At 27.2% G+C, this 16,838-nt stretch overlaps 2 protein-coding genes across 4 annotated transcripts; one reads left to right on the top strand and one right to left on the bottom strand.

Annotated features, from left to right (window-relative positions):
- Positions 1 to 51: 51 nt before the first annotated feature.
- Positions 52 to 16,485, top strand: LOC124956947 (lysophospholipid acyltransferase 6). 2 transcript variants are annotated; one of them, XM_047513431.1, is made up of 12 exons: positions 52 to 290; positions 10,912 to 11,057; positions 11,180 to 11,257; positions 11,798 to 11,889; positions 12,039 to 12,150; positions 13,114 to 13,252; positions 13,472 to 13,625; positions 13,798 to 14,003; positions 14,474 to 14,671; positions 15,135 to 15,286; positions 15,411 to 15,634; positions 15,675 to 16,485. In XM_047513431.1, exons 1-11 carry the CDS (start codon positions 216 to 218, stop codon positions 15,586 to 15,588), a joined length of 1,530 nt encoding a protein of 509 aa, XP_047369387.1. In that variant the 5' UTR covers positions 52 to 215; the 3' UTR covers positions 15,589 to 15,634; positions 15,675 to 16,485. The 2 variants fall into 2 exon arrangements, with proteins under 2 accessions (XP_047369387.1, XP_047369385.1); XM_047513429.1 differs by having other exon boundaries at positions 15,411 to 16,485.
- Positions 5,209 to 7,892, bottom strand: LOC124956946. Of its 2 annotated transcripts, XM_047513428.1 has the most exons (4): positions 7,712 to 7,892; positions 5,979 to 7,303; positions 5,469 to 5,690; positions 5,209 to 5,434 (listed from the first exon to the last, which is right to left on the bottom strand). In XM_047513428.1, the coding sequence occupies exons 1-3, from the start codon at positions 7,784 to 7,786 to the stop codon at positions 5,486 to 5,488; spliced, it is 1,605 nt and encodes a 534-aa protein (XP_047369384.1). In that variant the 5' UTR covers positions 7,787 to 7,892; the 3' UTR covers positions 5,209 to 5,434; positions 5,469 to 5,485. The 2 variants fall into 2 exon arrangements, with proteins under 2 accessions (XP_047369384.1, XP_047369383.1); XM_047513427.1 differs by having other exon boundaries at positions 5,469 to 7,303.
- Positions 16,486 to 16,838: the final 353 nt, after the last annotated feature.

The raw sequence follows: 16,838 nt of genomic DNA on the forward strand, positions 1-16,838 counted from the left end.
CGAGGGAAGCCGACGATCTTTGCCGGATTTATCCGAAAGATACGAATTCGCGGTGACCGTGCTTCAGTACCGCGCGAGAGAGGCACGGAGGAACACGAGAGAGAGAGAGAGAGAGGGAGAGAGAAAAACGACCGAGAGTTATAGTGACATAGTGCGTGCCGGGCATTTGTTGTCCCGGGAATTTCCTCTTTTTTTTTTATTTATTACCCTTGATAATGGGTTTGGATTATTATGACGGTTTCCGAACTTTCTCCTGGCTCGGAAATATCATCGGTCTGCCGATCGATCAGGTAAGAAGAGATAACAATATTAATTCATCTTCCTATTTGAACTGATTTTTTCATTATTTTTTTTTTTTATTTTTTTTTTCCTTCTCACATCATTTCCATGATACATGAGCTACTTCTTCTATCGCCTGTTGACTGTACATAGACCTCGCGAGGCTGCATCGATCGTCCCTTCTCTCTCTCTCTCTTTCTCTCTCTCTCTTTCTCATCTCTCTTTCTCTCTCTCTCTCTCTCTCTCTCTCTCATTTCTCTTTCTTTCTCTCTCGCTTTAGATACGAGCAAGAAATATCATTGTTTATATGTAATTTCAAATGAATTATTGTATTTGAATTGCGTCAGATCGTTTTCAAAATATTTCTTTTTTCGTTAGAGGTTAAGACTCGTTTCTCAACAATATATTAATATGCATGTTGTCGAAGAGAAATATTTATTTGGTAGCCGGTATAATTTTTTGTTCTTGTTTGCTTTCTTTGTGATTAATTTTTTCGACGAAATCTAATGGCCATGTAAATTCTATTTCGATTATCGAAAGTATTTACGTATATACATATATATATATTTTTTTTTTTTTTTTTTTTTTTTTTTTTTTTTTCTTTTTTTTTTTTTTTTATGTCGATAACTTCACAATGTATCCTCTCACATCATTTCTAACTAATGCAACACGTGTGGGATAGAATTTTAATCATCTCTTATAATGAAAGTAAACAGTGGAACGTTTATTTTCTTTTACAATGTTACGAGAAAGATACATATATGCTATCATGTAGACGTTATTAAGGTACGATTTCAAATGCCTCCTCCTATTAGTTACAATGGAAAGTGAGGAGAATTTAATCCTTTGACTTATTTAGTGATCGTCAATTGGCCATTACAACTTTTTATCTCTAACTAGACGTATGTATATGTTTACTTATCTTACTAAATGCATTAAACTTATTCGATGTTTTTATTCTTTCTATTATTTATAATAATTTATTGGATTGTTGTTCAGATAATTTCTTTTTTCACTTTTCTATCACGCACTATTTTTGTATCATTCAAAACATATCGCAAATAACCGTATTCGATTTTATTTAATATATATATATATATATTGAAAAAAAAAAATATATATATATATATTTAAGTTTACATACATTTTCTAAGTATTGAAAATATTTATAAAGTTCTTGAGATAAGTATCTAACATATTTGAGATTAGCTAAAATCCAATTGTAAGTTGAATTCGAAAAAACAAAAAAAAATTATATAACCTAAAATTTATCATATAACTTATCATATAACACTGTATTGAATATATAAAAAGTAAATATAAAAAGAGATGTTACGAGAAATAAGATAAAGAAAATTTAAAGATATATATATATATATATATATATGTAATTTGAAATATAGAGAATTAATGGATAAAAATCGTATGATCGTTATCCAAAAAAAAAAAAAAAAAAAAAAAAAAAATCCTTCGATAATTCGATAACTACTCTATAGAATTGCATGCGAAAAAATTAATCAACTGATTTATGTATTTGAATTGGATTAATTATTATTTATTTTACAAATGTTATCATTTATCGAAAATTCATTGAATATATTCATTGATAAATGTTTTGCAATGATAAAGGAGCTCCTTTTATATAAATAATTAAAATAAGATACTTTTGCACACACACACACACACACACACACACATACATATACGTATACCTATTCACAGTGTGAATTAAAAGTAATTAATAGATTAAGTAGTTTCAAAAAGTGAGACAATAAAAAATTAATTCAAGAAAGTCTACGAAAAGAATACTTAATTAATTTGTATAATCACTTAGGAATCTTTGGCTCACCTTGTACATATATATATATATATATATATATATATATATATATATATATATATATATATATATATATATATGTATGTATATATGGTACGCGTGCGCGCACGTGTATATAACTTACTACGTAATGTGCAACAGGCGGTGTCCTTTTATTTTTTCTTGTCTCTTTTTCCCTACCTTTTGCTTTTTTCTTCTTTTAATCCTTCTTTTATAATCCGGAAATGGTAAAACGAGAAGATCGAAACACGTGGACCCGTTCATACTGTTTTTCTATTTTTAGTAGCATATCTCTCTCTCTCTCTCTCTCTTTCTCTCTGTTGATACACGGGATTTCATTCACGACGACGACAATCTTCTTTGAAACAAAAGTAAGCAGAAAACACGAAGAGAGTTCATCGATCAACTGATATTATTTAACGAGTTATACTTTCTTCGTGCAATGCGTATTTACAAAATAAGTTTTTTCTCTCTCTCTCTCTCTCTCTCCTCTCTTTCTCTCTCTCTCTTTTTTTTTTTTTGCCTATTATTTTATTTTCTTTTTTAGACAACATCCGTTTTAGATTACATCCGGTCGGTTACCCATGCTTTATTTAGAAGGATATGGCGATGCATATATTTAGATATTATATATAGATAAAAATGATATTTTTTTTTCCTGCTTTTTTCTTTTTTCTTTTTTCTTTTTTTTTTTTTTTTTTTTTTTTTTTCCTTTTAATTTTATATTTCGTATTGTGTTCTTATCGTCGAACGTTTTGCAATATTTTCTCTTTTATTTTTTTTTTTTTTTTTTTTTTTTTTTTTTTTTTTTTTTTTTCTTTCCTTCTCCCTCCACCCTCCTCAACGATCAATGTTGTTCCTACCATCGAAAGATGCGTCTAAGTATTACCAGTTTCTAATAATAAACTTGCGACACACGTAAGCAGCTTAAATAGATAGACGTAAGGAACTTCAGAATTTATTTACGATTCGTAAAATTGTAATTTATATAGATAATATTAAACATTGATTTTCCACTACCTGTTGTCAAATGATAATAAATAACGAAACGAAATATGATAATAATAATAATGATAATGATAATGATAATGATAATAATAATAATAATAATAATAATAATAGATATCAAATAAACGAGAAACAAAACAAAAAAAAAAAAAAACAGAAAAAAAGAAAATTCATTTGAAATAAAATTGAAAATTATGAGTTAATTGTGAAAATACAAATTGTTGTTAATAGATACTTTACTTATCATCTTTGCTAATGCTTTTTTGTTTCTTTTTTTTTGTTTTTGTTTTTCTTTCTCTCTCTCTCTCTCTCTCTCTCTCTCTTTCTCTTTCTTATTTCCTTAAAACTTTTCTATACTATTATTAAAAGTTTTCTTTTCTTTTTTTTTTTCTATTTGTTTATTTATTTATTTATTTATTCATTTAATTGTTTTTTTTTTCTTTTTAATTTTATATTCACTTATTTTCATATACTCAACAAAATTAGATAATTAAAAAGGAGATAAGATAAGTAATTAAAAAAGTAGACCCATTGATATACATTAAAAATAAACAAAGTTAGATATATTCTAATGACTTTAAATTTTCTAATGTAAAAAATATATAAATAATTTCCAAGGTTAATATGATTTGTCATTTCTTGTTACACTTAACATCATATATGTATACCTTAATGCATTTTATTTTGTACGTATACATATATATAATTGAATTCATAATAAGGAATTTTATTATGCAATTTGTTTCAAATGTCACACATGGTTTTTGTATTTTCATTGTTTTAATATATTAATCATTTCAATGATAAAAATAATAAATGATCTCTTTGGAACAACAATGATTTTTTTAGATTGTTTCTTTTCTTTTTTTTTTCCCCCATCCCAAAATATTTGCCAAATATTAAATATAATAATAATAATAATAATAATAATATTGTAACAAATTAAAAAAAAAAAAAAAAAAAAAAAAAAAAAAAAAAAAAAAATATTTACAATAATACTTAATAATATTAAATATATTTAAATAATCCTTAATGATATTAAATATATTTAAATAATTCTTAATAATATTAAATATTATTTGAATTTATTTGTTCTTAAGACACAAAAAGAAAAAAATGTATGAATTGAAAAAAATTTTTTAATATTAAATATGACATATATATATATCATATAATATATAATATATATATATATATATATATATATATATATATATATATATATATATATACAGCTTGGAGATGAAAAATGTTAGAAATATTATTGTTTCGAAAGATAACAAAGTATAAAGTTCAAAGATATATCTTTCATATAATCTTCAAAGATATATCGAAAATTCTTCCATATACATAAGACATCTAGAGTATTTCTACTTTCTAAGCACGTTCCTAAAGAAATATTTCTTTTAGTCGTTAGACCGATTGCCAAGAAAAAAGACGTTTTTCACATGTTGTGTTATAGAAACGATGATTTTAAACGTTCTAAAGGGAAGTTGACCTTTGTCCTATAGAAAATTTTATATAAAATCATCACGTAGTAAATATAAATGTTAAATGTGCTGATTATACGAGGAAATGTTATATATATATATATATATATATATATATATATATATTTTATATTATTTATATAATAGAATTTATATTTTACGTCATTCTATTATATTTTTTTTTTTTTTTTTTAATGATTCATTTTTTGTTTCATGTCAAATATGAAAATATATCTAAGTATTATAAGATTTCTCTTTCCTTTTTCTTTTCCCCTCTCTCCTTTTATTTTTCCCCTTTTTTTTTTTCTTTTTTTTTTGTTCACATGCGTGCACACGTAATGGATCATTTACAAATTGGTATTATATGAACGAACGAACGAACGAACGAACGAATTGGTATGATCGTCAACAGAGATCAATGGCCTCCGCTTCGTATAACGTGTTCAAACCAGCACACCGTCTGTATATTCCAAACTAGTACCGTTGGATGTACAGTCAATGTCAATAATTATGTCATGTATCTATGTTTCTTAAGATCTTCCTTAGAAATGTTTTTATTAATAGATAAGAAAGTTTAAAATAGTACAACGCTTTCGTCTAATAAATAGTTTATTTTGAGAAAAATATAAATTAACATTAAAATACTTGTTACTTAAATAGAAGATACGAGCGTTAACACGATAATACATTCAACATAATTTTCGATTACATAATTAATTACACGGATCTTTCATTTTTTTGAGATAATGCATAATAAATAACCATTCATACGAGCATACATAGAAACGTCTGCATATATATATATATATATATATATATATATATATATATATATATATATATATATTTATTTATTTTTTTTTTTTATTTATTCTTCTATCTCTTGTATTTCCTCTTCTTCTTCTTCTTCTTCTATTTCTTTTCCTTCCTCTTCGGCATCTCGTTTGAATCTGAAGCCACCATTTATTCCAAAGGAAGGTTCCAATCGTCCTCGTCCACCTGGTTGAACTTGACCTCGTCCATTGATAAAGCCATTTCCAAATTCGCGTTCATAAACAACTCCAGCGTGTGGCCTTAGTCGATCTCCTTGCGTGTAATGACCACCTCCGTAAACATTGGTGTGATCGTTTAGTTTTTGTTGGTATTCCAGATTCAGAGTAGGACGTCGATCAGGTCCGCTCAATGGTTTTTCACCTCGGAGAACAACTGATCCCTGTGGATCAGCTTCGCGGCGAAATCTGAAGCCAGTATTTATTCCAAAGGAAGGTTCCAATCGTCCTCGTGCTCCTGGTTGAACTTGACCTCGTCCATTGATAAAGCCATTTCCAAATTTGCGTTCATAAACAACTCCAGCGTGTGGCCTTACTCGATCTCCTTGCATGTAATGACCACCTCCGTATACGCTAGTGTGGTCGTTCAGTTTTCGCTGTAATTCTAGATTGATCGTAGCACGTCGATCAGGTCCGCTCAATGGTTTTTCACCTCGGAGGACAACTGATCCCTGTGGATCAGCTTCGCGGCGAAATCTGAAGCCACCATTTATTCCAAAGGAAGGTTCCAATCGTCCTCGTGCTCCTGGTTGAACTTGACCTCGTCCATTGATAAAGCCATTTCCAAATTCGCGTTCATAAACAACTCCAGCGTGTGGCCTTACTCGATCTCCTTGCATGTAATGACCACCTCCGTATACGCTAGTATGCTCGTTCAATTTTCGCTGTAATTCTAGATTGATCGTAGCACGTTGATCAGGTCCGCTCAATGGTTTTTCACCTCGGAGGACAACTGATCCCTGTGGATCAGCTTCGCGGCGAAATCTGAAGCCACCATTTATTCCAAAGGAAGGTTCCAATCGTCCTCGTGCTCCTGGTTGAACTTGACCTCGTCCATTGATAAAGCCATTTCCAAATTCGCGTTCATAAACAACTCCAGCGTGTGGCCTTACTCGATCTCCTTGCATGTAATGACCACCTCCGTATACGCTAGTGTGGTCGTTCAGTTTTCGCTGTAATTCTAGATTGATCGTAGCACGTCGATCAGGTCCGCTCAATGGTTTTTCACCTCGGAGGACAACTGATCCCTGTGGATCAGCTTCGCGGCGAAATCTGAAGCCAGTATTTATTCCAAAGGAAGGTTCCAATCGTCCTCGTGCTCCTGGTTGAACTTGACCTCGTCCATTGATAAAGCCATTTCCAAATTCGCGTTCATAAACAACTCCAGCGTGTGGCCTTACTCGATCTCCTTGCATGTAATGACCACCTCCGTATACGCTAGTGTGGTCGTTCAGTTTTCGCTGTAATTCTAGATTGATCGTAGCACGTCGATCAGGTCCGCTCAATGGTTTTTCACCTCGGAGGACAACTGATCCCTGTGGATCAGCTTCGCGGCGAAATCTGAAGCCAGCATTTATTCCAAAGGAAGGTTCCAATCGTCCTCGTGCTCCTGGTTGAACTTGCCCTCGTCCATTGATAAAGCCATTTCCAAATTCGCGTTCATAAACAACTCCAGCGTGTGGCCTTACTCGATCTCCTTGCATGTAATGACCACCTCCGTATACGCTAGTATGCTCGTTCAATTTTCGTTGTAACTCTAGATTGATCGTAGCACGTTGATCAGGTCCGCTCAATGGTTTTTCACCGCGTAAGACAACTGATCCTTGAGGTTCATCTTGACGACGGAAACGATGATTCTACAGATGATAGAACAATTCATTTAGACGCATGACCAATAAATTCTTTAATCGAAATAAGTAAATTTATTCGTTCTTTCTATAACTCAATTTTTTTTTTATTTTTTTTTTTTTTTTTTTTTTTTTTTTTTTTTTTTTCATTTGAAAGTTATACTATTTCTTATAGTACGGTAGTTATACTAGTATGAACTATAACTTAAAGAAAATATATTATTAAAATAATATTTGAATATTTTCACTTTGTAAAATGACAATAAATGTGATTACGATAAAATGAAATCGAACTTAGAAAATCACTATATAAATAAATATATATCGTATAAAAGTGTAAATAAAAAATTATATAGAATTATAGAAGGATTAAAATATTTTTATCTGATATAAAAATTTATTATCATTGATACTTACCAATATTGGATCATCTTCTGCAGTTGTATATGCAATCGCTGATGATGCGATTAAAAATATTATTAGGAACTTCATAATGAGCGAAAAGATTTTAGTTAATAGTAATATCAACGAGTTAAAGCAGAGATATGATGAATATATTTCTTTACGACTTCGTTGAGCGTTCTGTGTTATCGTCGACGAAGTATTCCTCTTATATACTAATTCCTATCATGTATAAGGTACACGTATATTTTCCTCTTGCTTTATTTGCCATAATCGCAAGGGATTCCCGGGAAGTTCCCTATTGAAAAGTTTGGTACATCCCGGTTTTGTAATTTTGAGATAGAAAGTATTAATGTGACTGGATAAATTGTATCAATAAGACGGGAGGAAGATAATTACGCATATCATAGTTCGTCAAGTTCATTATTAGATTTAATTAAATCGTTATTTCATGATATGCGAATAAATATTTTATCGTGCATTGGGATAAAGTTCATTTTAATCAATTAATTTAATCATCTTTCGTTAATAAATATTTTCTTTTATATGTATATATATATATATATATATATATATATATATATATATATGTATATATAAATATTTTAAATATTAATATACAACTTAATGATAATGTAATGTTTTAATTATTAAATAATTAAATTAGAATACATATGTGAAAGTGTTACAAAGTAACACTTTCATATTACAATCGTGTTAGTATTTATGCTGACTCGCTGGAACTTTTTGATCTGATTCTACAATTTCCCAAAAAAAAAAAAAAAAAAAAAATTCCATATGTATTCGTTCCTTTTGTCTTTTGTTTATATTTTATTGTAATCATGTTTCAGTATATCATTAAGTATTGAAACAAAAACGAATGCACGGATAGTAATTACAATAAATTTATTAAGTTATATTCTTAAGTTGGCCAATCAGGAAGTAAGTTGACGTGAGCATATTTTTTTTTTTTCTTTTTTTTTTTTTTTATATTATAAACAAAAATCTATAATTAAATGTACAATTAATAAATCAGTAATGTATTGAATTATTTATAAAACATTTTCTAATTGTTTTTAAGAATTAATTATCTATAATATGCCGAAAATACGATAGTTAAATGCGACAAAGCGATTGCTAATTTATAAAGAGAGGATGGAGGGAAAAACTTTGTAAATTTTTTTTTTTTTTTTTTTTTTTTTTTTTTTTGTCAAAAAATAGATAATATTGAATATTGAAAATTCAATTAAACGCAAGTAGAAAAAAGGAAAATGCCGAAAACGGCGTCAAGATTGTGAAATTCATTAAAAGAAAAAGCTATTTTTTGCAACAAAAAAAAAAAAAAACGAAAAGAAAAGAAAAGAAAAGAGCCATTTATAAGTGTTGAAGAAATAAAAAAAGAGTTAGAGCTTCATATAGGGATTATATACTTATTATTACAATTGAATTTTGAAAGCCCCGTAATTTGGAGTGATTAATCTAAATTTGAATTACAATCGAACAAACGAAGGAAGTACATAAAGAGGAAGAATGAACAAGCTTTTTTTAAAAAAAAAAAACATTTCTATTTCCACAGTATAATATGGCGGTAGACCTATAATGATACGCAACTGTTTTAATAATGAACGATTGTTAATGTTATTTTTTAATAGCTGAAAAATATATAAATACATTGCAACGATATTTATTTCCGTCAATTCGAAAAAAGTTCGAAGAAGTAAAAATTCGAAGAAAATTCGAAGAAAATTCGAAGAAGTCAAAATTCGAAGATATATGTTAATAAATTTGAAAAAGAAAATAACATATATAACTGTTTTCTTCTTGGCCAATTCAAAGTTCTGATTTAAATTCAATTGAGTATTTGTAAGACGAACTCGATCGAAAATTATCTTTATAAGGAACGATACATTACATTAAAATTCGCAATTATTCTAAAATAGCACGAAGTGAGATAACGTCAGACATATTAAAAAAAAAAAAAAATATGTATATTAAGTATGCCAAATCATTTATCAGAAGTAATAAAAATTAAAGGTTATTATTACTTCTTATTAATTATTGTATTATTATAATTAAAAAAGAGTAAATTTAATAATAGATTAAAAAAGTCAACTTAATTTTCAATAGACAGTATAGTTAGAAAATGTTCAACAATTTTGTTAACAAGCCGATACATACAATAATAATATTTGCTATAATATTATTTTAAGAGATTATTAAATATATTCTGGTTATTATTTAGGATTTGATTTATTTTTATCATATCTTTTCATCATTTTATATATATATATATATATATATATATATGTATAATGTATATCAATGATATTTTTCATAAAAAAAATTACACGTATACATGTAAAGGCACCTTTACTTACAAACGTTAAATTACTGTTAATTATATATGTATGTATACACATATATATACATGTATATACGTACACATATAATGTATGTATATATACAAATGTGAATAATAGCAAACAATCGTTTTATTAAAGGTGTTGGGTAGGAATAATTAAAATATAGCATATAATCGTATCCATTGTTTTAAACGTAACACTACGTGACCTATTGCATTTCATTTGTCATACTTATCATTATACAGAAAACAATAGTCACAATCGACGTCGAAAAATTACCATTTAAACAATATGTATTTTTCTGGTATACCAATAACAAGAACTGAAGATAACAATAGCAAATTAAAATGGGGAAGAACAGAAGAAAATATTTTCATCTTTAGATATTTTCTTATCATTGAATAGAAGAGATACGTTATGCATGTAATTTCTCATATTTCGTCAGTATAAAGTTAAAAATTTTCTTTTATGACAGATAACAGCTGATTAATGTTAGATCTAGTAAATCCCCAATGCAGATAACTGATACTTCCTATTTTATTTATCATCTTAATTTTTTTATGGTTTTATCTTATTAGTATAAAAAAAAAAATATATGTGTGTGTATATATATGTCTATGTATATGTTCAAATATACAAACACACACACACACACATATATATATATAAATTTTTTTTTTTCTATACATAGGGAAATTTATATATAATCTAAAATATAAATAAATAAAATATAATAAATTTATATATTATATAAAATATAAATTTATATATTATATAAATATATATATATATATATATATATATATATATATATAAATATATATAATTTAATGTTTATATTTTTTTCCACAGATTAATTTCCTCATAACACAATTTATTGCATTGATGCTGGCTGGATTATTGAGATCATATCTTAGTCATAAGGTAGTAGGGCCAGCTATCAGACATTATTTTGGTCTTACGATAGGTCTCGCACTCGGATACTTCTGTTTCGGCAGGTAAAGATAATTTTTATTTATATTAAAAAAATAATCGAAAGTCGATATATATTATCTATATTAAAAGTTTCATAAAATTAAATTTTTGTCTAATCTTCTTATATTTTTAAAATATTTTTTAGACAGGCAATACACTTGGTGGGTCTATCCTCATTCTGTTATATTGCGATGAGAGTACAAAATCCAATTTGTATGCAAAGGTAATATTATTTATATATATTTATATTATTTATATAAAATATTTTTAAACTAGTTCCCAGGATTTTTTATGCGTCGAAAATTATCGAATAAAATAAATAACAATAATAAATGAATAATTATTTATATAGATATTAGTTCTTGTAAATCTATGAGAATGAACTTCATACTTCATACTTCATACTTTTTTGATAATAATATCGTTTACGAGCGCTATTTATCTATCTATCACTAAGATATATTTATTTAACTTTGGTGATTCACAATTGAGGGGTTATAAAAAACATTTTCATACCGATAGATGGCGCTAGCAAGGGACATTACCGACATGGTATAAAGGGTTGCCCAATCACAGGCGCGATGTACTTTTTTTTTTTTTTTTTTAGATGATTATAAACAAAATAATAAAAATAAATTAGGGTTTTTTTTTTTTTTTTTACGAACCTTACAAATTTTTGGCGTAATAATAAAATTCAATTGATTAAGTTTATCTAATTAATAATGAATACATATGTATATATATATATATATATATATTTTAGGTCTGTTCTTATCGTTGCGTTAGCATATTTGTCTACTATTCATGTACACAGACAACTCTACGGTTATGGGATGTATACTCTAGACATTACTGGTACGTTTAGATAAGACAATTTTAATGTTTATTAAAGATTTATTACAATTATCATCGATAAAAATTTGTCGATAATAATGGAACATATTTGGTGTATTTTTAAAAATCTTTCAGAATATTATTTTATTACGTTGTATGATAAATTTTAGGTCCTCTCATGGTGATCACGCAAAAAGTAACGAGTCTAGCGTATAGCATACATGATGGATTGGCCCGCAAAAAGGAGGATTTAACACCATTGCAACAGCAACAAGCTGTCTAGTGAGTGCACGCGTTTTATAATTAAACCGAGTCCGAGAAATACTTAGGATGTGGAACTAAACGAGGAAGAGCTTCATCGCGTTGGTTAGACTTAAATCCCAGTCTTTCACGCATATTTATGTGATGATGATGATGATGATGATGATGATATATATATAAATATATATATATATATTATATATATATAGAGAAGCATGATAATTAAGCATGGCTTTTAGTTGACCTTTTTTCCCCTTCTTTTTTCCTGGTTTTCTGGTTTCTTTTTTTTTTTTTTTTTTTTGTTTGTAGGTTTCTTAAGTGACACGATATTTTATCGCGTAATATGAATGACGCTAAAGCTCTTGCTCTCTTATATTAAATTGTTAGTAATTAATATTGAAAGGAATGCGTAAATATATATATATATATATATATAAACGTAGGAAATTTTGACCTTATACAAATGTAGTTAATGCTTACGTTTTGTTTTTTGTTTTTTTTTTGTTTTTTATTTTTTTGTTTTTTTTTTATACTTTGCACACATGGGAATATATATATATATATATAATAAAAATATGTAATTAAAAAAACGAGAGTAGAATCGTCATTGTTCATGATTTTGATCTTTTATTATAATACTTGCATTGGCATGCACATTTATCTTATGATTAATAGCTATCTTACATTTGACTTAGTACAAAGTGATGTAGCTCTTTTTTTTTCCTCATTTTACTTTTTTCATATTTTATATATATATATATATATATATATATATATCGTTCTTTTTTTTTACCCTTCATTCTCTATAATTATACTTTCGGAGTAATAATTTTTTGGATTGAGTAGATAATACAAAGAAAAAAAAAAATATAGCCAGAGGGGAATTAATAGAATACACAAACACACACAACCACATACACACACATACCATACATATGTATAAATATACATATACACACACGTCTCTTCTTTATTTTATTCTAGTAAAATGCCAACCATGACGGAGTACTTCAGTTATGTCTTTCACTTTCAAGCTCTAATGGCGGGTCCAGTAATATTTTATCGTGACTATATTGACTTTATACAGGGGGATCATTTTAAACATTCTACTAAATCGTTAACAGTAAGATCATTGTCTTTTGAATAATACATAGTGTGTTGAAAAAAAGAGAAAAAAATAAATAAATAAATAAATAAAGTGAAATAAAATGAAATAAAAAAAAAAAGAAAACAAAAGTAAAAAAAAAAAAAAAAGAAATAAATAAATAAATAAAAAAAGAGAGAAAGAAAAGGAAAACCCAAGGAGACGTGAAATTATTAACACGGTATATTATATTTTCAGGATCAGAATAATCAGAATTCGGAGGAGAGTATTAATGAGATTAACTTGGAACCATCTCTGAGGAAAATTGTTGTTAAAAAAGTGATAGCCAGTTTAATATGCGCTGCTTTCTTCGTTTCCTTCCTTTCATCGTTCTCGATTCAAAAAGTAAAAGGTGATTGTGGTATTTAAAATATATATATATATATATTTACACACACACACACACAGACAGACACATTATTTCTTTTAATAAGTTTCACATATTTGTGCATTCGTAATGAATATTTGGTAATTTTTTTATTGTTTATTTATTTATTTATTCATTTTTTTTTTTTTCGTTTTAGACAAAGAATTTTTAGAAGAGACAACGATATTATACAAACTGTGGTACATATACGTAGCGACTATGATGGTTCGTTTTAAATATTATCACGCATGGATCTTCGCCGACGCCATTTGTAATAATTCGGGACTTGGTTTCGATGGATATACAGAAAATGGTGAACCTCGTTGGGATAAATTTGCCAACGTCAATGTTATTAACTTCGAGGTAATCCACGCATAAGCGAACGCACAGTAACAATTTTATAATTAACTCTTTGAACGTTGAATATATAATACTTTCGGCGCAAATAATCGTTAACCAATCCAGTTTCGATTCATTAAGAACGGAATACTTTTTTCGTTAATATTAACTCTATCGATTGAATATCGCAACTAATTATATAATATAAGAATTAATTAATTATTTTATAATCGAAACATTAAAATATAAATCATATCTTAAGTTGAAATTATTTCAAACGCGCGCATGCGCGCGCACGCGAGAGAGTTCGAAAAGAATTGCCAAACGCATATATGCGCCCATACTCCAGATCGATCGCTTTAGACAAACGCATATATGCGTCCGTAACAATCAAAGGGTTAATATTATCATAATTTTTTTTTTTACATACAAAATAAATCTTCTTTTCCACGTTTCTTATCAGTCTAAAACTTTTCTTTGATATTCGTTCGTAGACTTCGCTCAGCTTGAGAGACAGTATAAATAATTGGAACATGGGAACCAATAGATGGCTCAGATCTATCGTTTACGATAGAATGAAAAAACAAAGAATGATATTTACGTATGCCTTGTCGGCTCTATGGCACGGTTTTTATCCTGGTTATTATCTTACCTTTGCCAATGGAGCTTATTTTACGTTAGTGGCTCGTATTGTAAGTACATATATATATATATATATATATTTTTTTTTTTTTATTTATTTATTTATTTATTCATTTATTATTGATAAATATATAGTATGTGTCAAAGATTTTTTTTCAAGATGGGTCGAAAGAGTGTTCCTAGGTGATTTTAAAAATCGACTATTCATTTTTCTTTTTTATACGCCCATTTTTTAAGCTAATTTTTTTTCCTTCAGAATTTTTTCCCATCGTTTGCTTCCTATCTTCATATAATATTCTAATCTGACGAAAAAAGAGAAATACGCTTAAGACATTTTTGGACCATCCTGTGTTTCTCGACACGTCGATTTCTTTCCTATTTTTTTTTCTTTTTTTTTTTTTTTTTTTTTTTTTTTTTTTTTTTTTTTTTTTTTTACATTCGTAATATAACTTCATTATAATTGGATATTTTCAATCGTGTTATAACAGAATTGTTTTTGTTTGTTGATTTTAGGTTCGTCGTTATGCTAGGCCGTACTTTTTGGGCACGAAAAATATGAAACTCTTTTACGACGCAATAACGTTTCTCGCAACCCGAATCACTATGGCCTACATAGCATTTAGTTTCGTTCTCTTAGAGTTCCTACCAAGTATTCAATTGTACCTGTAAGTTATTTTATTATTTCATCGATCGATAATAATCCAATGTGAAATTTGCAAAATATAATTTTGATGGTTATCATTTTTTTTTCTTTGTTTCTTTTTTTTTTTTTTTTTTTTTGTTTCACAGGTATATGTACCTGTTACCACATTTATTGGGATTGGCTGCTATAATTATTTTACCACGTTTACCACGTCTTCCAGAGTCAAGAACTTCCGAGAAAAATTCTTCCGAAAAAAATTCTTCCGAGAAAAATTCTTCCGAATCTTCGAACGTTCGCAATGGAAATTTACACAAAACTATGTGAGAATGACGAAAGTATCATAACAGTCATTATATTAAATGACATACATATATATATATATATATATATACATATATATATATATGTATATATATATATATAGATATACACATACACATACGTACATATTTTTTATTACTGTTTTTAATACATACGTACAATATTTATTGTTATAAACTGGTAGAAATTCTATAATTGCATGTGTAATAAAAGAAAAAACCGGACAAATAATGTATATATATATATACATATATATATATACATATATATATATACGTATATATATATACATATATATATATATATATACGTATATATATATATATACATATATATACATAAATGTATATACAGAGTATTTACAATGAAACGGCTAAATTTTTGTTATCTTATCACTCGTGAAATTAGAGCGTTTTCATTGTAGACAATTTGTATATGTATACGTATATATATATATATATATATATATATATATATATACACAAACACATACAAGCGCAAATATATATATATAACGTATGAATGAACATTTTTGTATATGTGGATGTTACAAATATGAAGAGAGTTATGCAATTATATTTTAATGGCGGATAAAGAACCTTTGTCAGGTGGAAATATTACAGATTTTATATAACTTGTGTTAATATATTCCGTTGTCTTTTTTTTTTTTTTTACATTTATCGTATTCTCCTAATATCTTCCATGCGTCTCATGGAATCCACAATACTATATCAATCCTGTGATCCACTATAACTATATCAATAATCCTGTGTGTTTATAAATCCGTATTAATATTTTATGAGTTGTTGATATTAATACTCGGACAAAGTTCATTTTATGTTATTTATGAAATATTTAATGATTTTCATTGTAGCGTAAATTAAAAGTATTACTAAACAATTTTTTTTATATTTTTTTGTGATCTTATTTCAGGTAAATTTAATATACGTATTAATGATTATTCCATGTTGGATGGTAAAAAAATCAATTTTGATTTGACATAGGACTTCGTTTCATTTTCAAAAGCAATGATTTCGTTGAAAACAAATTGATTTTCTTCGAATTAAATATAATTATAATAACAAAAATATTGAATATATTTTGTTTATTTACTTATTTTTTTTTTTTTTATTTCAATATTTCATATTTCTTTAAAAAAGTTACGATAAAGCTAAAAAAAAGAAAAAAAAAGAAAAAAAAAAAGAAAAAAAAGATACAAGCAAGAAAAAATTAATAAAAAAAATTGATAAGCA

The sequence above is a fragment of the Vespa velutina genome, chromosome 24, assembly GCF_912470025.1.
Source record: "Vespa velutina chromosome 24, iVesVel2.1, whole genome shotgun sequence".
In the NCBI taxonomy this organism is placed as follows: domain Eukaryota; kingdom Metazoa; phylum Arthropoda; class Insecta; order Hymenoptera; family Vespidae; genus Vespa; species Vespa velutina.

Excerpts from the sequence above, each read along its gene's own strand:
- LOC124956947 (XM_047513429.1), top strand. The coding sequence starts at position 216 with ATGGGTTTGGATTATTATGACGGTTTCCGAACTTTCTCCTGGCTCGGA. Across the intron at positions 291-10,911 it reads TCGGTCTGCCGATCGATCAG|ATTAATTTCCTCATAACACA; the intron begins GTAAGAAGAGAT and ends TTTTTTCCACAG. Across the intron at positions 14,004-14,473 it reads TCAATGTTATTAACTTCGAG|ACTTCGCTCAGCTTGAGAGA; the intron begins GTAATCCACGCA and ends ATTCGTTCGTAG.
- LOC124956946 (XM_047513427.1), bottom strand. The coding sequence starts at position 7,786 with ATGAAGTTCCTAATAATATTTTTAATCGCATCATCAGCGATTGCATAT. Across the intron at positions 7,304-7,711 it reads CAGAAGATGATCCAATATTG|AATCATCGTTTCCGTCGTCA; the intron begins GTAAGTATCAAT and ends TATCATCTGTAG.